Raw genomic sequence first — 3374 nt, 5'->3', positions numbered from 1 at the left:
GTGTGTAGGTGCCTATATAAGAAAAGCCCCAAATATCGGGTCTGTCCCTATAAAACTGGGACATCTTGTCACCCTATGTCTACACTACACTCTAGAGTCAAGGAAATAGAAAGCACACTGTGATCCACATTGTGGCACATGCTACATGGGTCAGTGAAAGGCTCTGGCAATGGATAGCTGATGGAGCGTTTCCCCACTGCTACAGTCTTTTCCTGCAGAGGCACCTGCAGGAGGAAGGAAGCGGAAGACTACACTGTTAAAAATAGCAGTGTGGACAAGAGGCCACAGCTTGGGTGTGTAGAGAGTCATACAAGGTATGTACTTGCATGCATATCCAACTTCTTCAGGTATGTCTTTACTCACCTAAGCAGTGTGTCTCTGTCTACACCACTATTTATACGCATGCTGGGGGTGGGGGCTACCCATGTATATGCTCTACATGCCACCAAAAGAAGTGTGCAGTCAAGATGTGCCATAAGAGTCTTCAGGACTCAAAATTCCGTAGGAAGTTAGTGGCAAAGGAGCAATGATTACTGTTAAATTTAGCAGTGCTGTAGAAGAAAAAAAGTGGGACTATCAAATGATTCGTTCTAAACTTTTTATAGGAACTGATGACAGTTAGGTGGCCACGGTCAATTTCAGCTCAAGTTCTTATTGAGGTCCTGGTTGAAGAAGCAGAGAACTGAGAGATCCAGGCTTGCATCATTGTCAAAGGGAGGGTGGGAGCTGGCCTTGTGAGGATAGGTTGGACAGAAAAGGGGGTGCTATATCCTGGCTTTGAAAATAAGGACAAGAAATTTTTGTTGGATGTGGTGAAAGAGTAGGAACAAATGGAGGTATCCTCAATTCATTTTAACATCAGTAGCGAAGATATTCTACCACCCACACCCTGTCCACGCGTGATGTCATTTTCTTCAGTGAGTCAAAGGACAGGACGAGGATCTACTCAGTCTGAAAGAGGACATAGGAATTTCATTCACCTCCTTATAAAATCAGCCAGTTTGCCTCCAGCTTTCTTCAAAGCCTCTTTGACCTCCTTGTTTCTCAGGCTGTAGATGAGAGGATTGACCAAGGGAGTCAGGACTGTGTAGAAAACAGAGAACATTTTGTGCAGGTCTCCTGCACTGCCGGCTTTTGGTGCCATGTAAATAATAATGAGTGACCCATAGAAAGTAGCAACCACGATGAGGTGGGAGGAACAGGTGGAAAAGGCCTTTTGCCTCCCGGTGGTGGAGGGGATTCTCAGGATGGTGATGATGATGCAAACATAGGATGTCAGGGTTAACAGGAGGGTAGGAAGTATAATTGCAAATGACAGGATTAGATCCACCAGTTCAATCAGGCTGGTGTCACTGCAGGAGACTTTGAGCATTGGGGTGAAATCACAAAAGAAATGGTCAATTTTGTTGGGACCACAGAATGTTAACCCGGCCATCATAAAAGTTATCACAGTGCTGCAAAAGAAGGCAATTATCCAAGAGCCAGGCAATATCTGGATGCAAAACCGGCTGCTCATAAGTGTTGCATAATGCAAGGGATTGCATATTGCTAAGTAGCGGTCATAAGACATGAGTAATAAGAGTAAACACTCAGCAGTCACCATGAATACAAAGAAGGATAGTTGTGTGATGCAGCCGCTAAAGGAAATGGTTCTGTCCCCAGTCAGGAGGCTGGCCAGCAGCCTGGGCAGGATGGTGGAGGTGTAGCAGGTCTCCAAGCAGGACAAGTTCCCCAGGAAGAAGTACATGGGGGTGTGAAGGTGCCGATCAGTCACAACTAGGACCACAATGAGGATGTTCCCAGCCATGGTCACAATGTAGGTTACTAGGAAAAGCAGGAAGAGAGGGGTCTGCAGTTCCTGGAGATCCCCGAATCCCAGTAGGATGAATTCTGTGATGGTTGTTTGATTTCTCCACTCTATATTTTCCATCTGATTTCTCTAAAGGAAAATTTGGGAGAAGAAAAATAAATAAAATAAATAATAACAGTACAATACCCCTGCTAGTCATTCAACTATTCTCCGGTCCAGAGACAATATTGTTCTTATTTAGGCAGAGGTAAATAAGACTCCACATTTCACAGTTTCTTTTCTCATCTTCCATTCAGCCATGTCAGATTTGGATGCCCTTTCATTCATTTAGATGATGTTGCTGAAGGTGAATGATGATGGAGTGGTAGCAAAGCCATACATGCTGTCGCATCAGAGAATAGTGATTAGCCAGGAAAAAGAATGGGAATATCTATGGAATGGTTTACTCCAATAAAACAAAACAAAACAGACATCAGTAAGTGTCAGAGAGCTTTGAATTTTCAGTGCTATTGGAATTTGCAGGGAAGTCACGTATTTAAAAATATTCTGGACACAGAAGCAGGTGCCTTTTGAAATTGAGTACATAATATCTCACTTTTTTTTAACCCTTTTAAAAGGTGCACATGCAGAGATTTTAAAGGAGACTTCCGGGGAGGTTACTGCATATCTGTATTTTATACAAATACCACTCTTATATTTTTCTGTTTTGCAATTTATGAGACAAATTATTTTATTTTATGTCTGATTTAAGCTGCACAAATTTGAAAATATTGCATTAATGATATGATGATGCTCTGTGCTAGGCAGAGACCTACGTCTCCATATGGCAGCAGTCTGCTCATATTAGTCAATAGTAGGGCTGTTGATTAATTGCAGTTAACTCACATGATTAACTCAAAAAAATTAATCATGATTAAAAAAATTAATCTCGATTTATTGCAGTTTTAATCTCACTGTTAAACAACAGAATACCAATTGAAATTTATTAAATATATTGGATGTTTTTTCTAAATTTTCATATATATTGTATTCTGCATTGTAATTGAAATCAAAGTGTATATTTTTTTAATTACAAATATTTACACTGTAAAAATGATAAGCAAAAGAAAAAATATTTTTCAATTCACCTCATACAAGTACCGTAGTTTTCAGAGTAGCAGCCGGGTTAGTCTGTATCCACAAAAAGAAAAGGAGTACTTGTGGCACCTTAGAGACTAACACATTTATTTGAGCATAAGCTTTCATGGGCTACAGCCCACTTCATTGGATGCATGCAGTGGAAAATACAGGACGATTTTATATACACAGAGAACATGAAACAATGGGTGTTACCATGCGCACTGTAACGAGAGTGATCAGTTAAGGTGAGCTATTACCAGCAGGAGAGAAAAGAAACATTTTCTAGTGATAATCAAGATGGGCCATTTCCAGCAGTTGACAAGAACGTGTGAGGAACAGTAGGGTGGAAAAATAAACATGGGGAAATAGTTTTACTTTGTGTAATGACACATTTGTGTAATAAACCAAAGTGGATCCAGACTGCTGGCACTTAACATTAAAAAGG

The 3374-nt window shown here is 40.7% G+C and overlaps 1 protein-coding gene across 1 annotated transcript; it reads right to left on the bottom strand.

The window, feature by feature from the left end:
- Positions 1-976: 976 nt before the first annotated feature.
- On the bottom strand, positions 977-1930 carry LOC144273700 (olfactory receptor 6B1-like). The gene has a single exon (XM_077832392.1). It carries the CDS (start codon positions 1928-1930, stop codon positions 977-979), a length of 954 nt encoding a protein of 317 aa, XP_077688518.1.
- Positions 1931-3374: the final 1444 nt, after the last annotated feature.

Source organism: Eretmochelys imbricata, chromosome 13, assembly GCF_965152235.1.
Source record: "Eretmochelys imbricata isolate rEreImb1 chromosome 13, rEreImb1.hap1, whole genome shotgun sequence".
Taxonomy (NCBI): domain Eukaryota; kingdom Metazoa; phylum Chordata; order Testudines; family Cheloniidae; genus Eretmochelys; species Eretmochelys imbricata.
The sequence above is the reverse complement of the archived record's forward strand: the minus strand, read 5'-3'. Positions and strand labels throughout refer to the sequence as shown.

Excerpts from the sequence above, each read along its gene's own strand:
- LOC144273700 (XM_077832392.1), bottom strand. The coding sequence starts at position 1,930 with ATGGAAAATATAGAGTGGAGAAATCAAACAACCATCACAGAATTCATC.